Genomic DNA, 999 nt, shown 5'->3' with positions numbered 1-999 from the left:
GCCACGCAACCGCCTCGTCGAGCAGCTCCTCCAGGGCGTCCAGATCCGGCCGCGCCTGCGGCTCCTCCTGCGTGGCCAGCCGTGCCACCTCCTGCGCCTGCTGCGGCAGCTCGTCGCCGGTGGCCTTGACCTGGCCCAGCTCCCGCAGCAGCGCGCCCAGCGAGAAGACGTCGGCGGCGGGCGTGCTGGCGCCGCCGCGGGCCACCTCGGGCGCCACGCACGGGAACGCCTCGGGCTCCGCGGCCATGGCCAGCGAGTGGCCGATCGGGCACGCCACCGTGAACTCCACCAGGTGCACGTCCATCAGCCGGTAGTCGTCGCCGACGTGGACGACCACGTTGGGGATGGCCACGTCGTTGTGGACCACGTCGAGGGCGTGCATCTCGCGCAGGTGCTGCGCCACGCGGCGGACCACCCTCAGGTGGAGCGAGAGCGGGGCGTCCGCGTCCTGCAGCAGGTGCAGGAAGTTGCAGCCCGGCAGCGCCTCCAGCAGCAGCATGGGGCGCTCGGCGCCGTAGCCCAGCAGCCTGGGGGCGCCTGCGCGGCCGTCCAGGCGCAGCAGAAGGGCCGCCTCCACGAAGGTCCTCCCCAGGCTCAGCATCACCTTCATGACCATGTCGACGCCGCCCAGCCGCGTCGCGTACATGTCGGCGACCTGCGTCCGCCCGAGGTGCTCCTTCTCCTGCCGCTCGAGGCTCTCGTCGTCCAGCAGCCACAGCGTGGCGCTCTTCTCGGCGCCCCCCGGCGTCTGCTCCAGGACCCCGCCGTCCAGGGGCGTCTGCTCCAGGACCCCGCCGTCCAGGGGCGTCCGTTCCGGGGACTCGCCGTCCAGGGGCGTCCGTTCCGGGGCCTCCTGCTCCTCGCCGCGTCTCAGCTGCCCTTCCGGCCGCTGGCGCATGCTGCCCATCGTGCTCTGGATGTTCCCCATCGTTGCTTCTGAGGGAATCTCGTGCCGCTGCGGCGCGCCGGGGGGGGGGCCTCCTCGCGGCAGAGAGGCTA

General features: G+C 73.4%; 1 protein-coding gene across 1 annotated transcript in view; it reads right to left on the bottom strand.

Moving 5' to 3' along the window:
- The window catches only part of LOC119592430, a 26,547-nt gene extending 25,619 nt beyond the window's left edge, over window positions 1–928 (bottom strand). Inside the window, exon 1 of the mRNA XM_037941253.1 lies at window positions 11–928. Within this exon, the coding sequence (XP_037797181.1) occupies window positions 11–928 (918 nt within the window). The remainder of the gene's footprint in view (window positions 1–10) is intronic.
- Between the last annotated feature and the right edge of the window lie 71 nt (window positions 929–999).

Source organism: Penaeus monodon, chromosome 30 (assembly GCF_015228065.2).
Source record: "Penaeus monodon isolate SGIC_2016 chromosome 30, NSTDA_Pmon_1, whole genome shotgun sequence".
NCBI lineage: Eukaryota > Metazoa > Arthropoda > Malacostraca > Decapoda > Penaeidae > Penaeus > Penaeus monodon.
The sequence above is the reverse complement of the archived record's forward strand: the minus strand, read 5'-3'. Positions and strand labels throughout refer to the sequence as shown.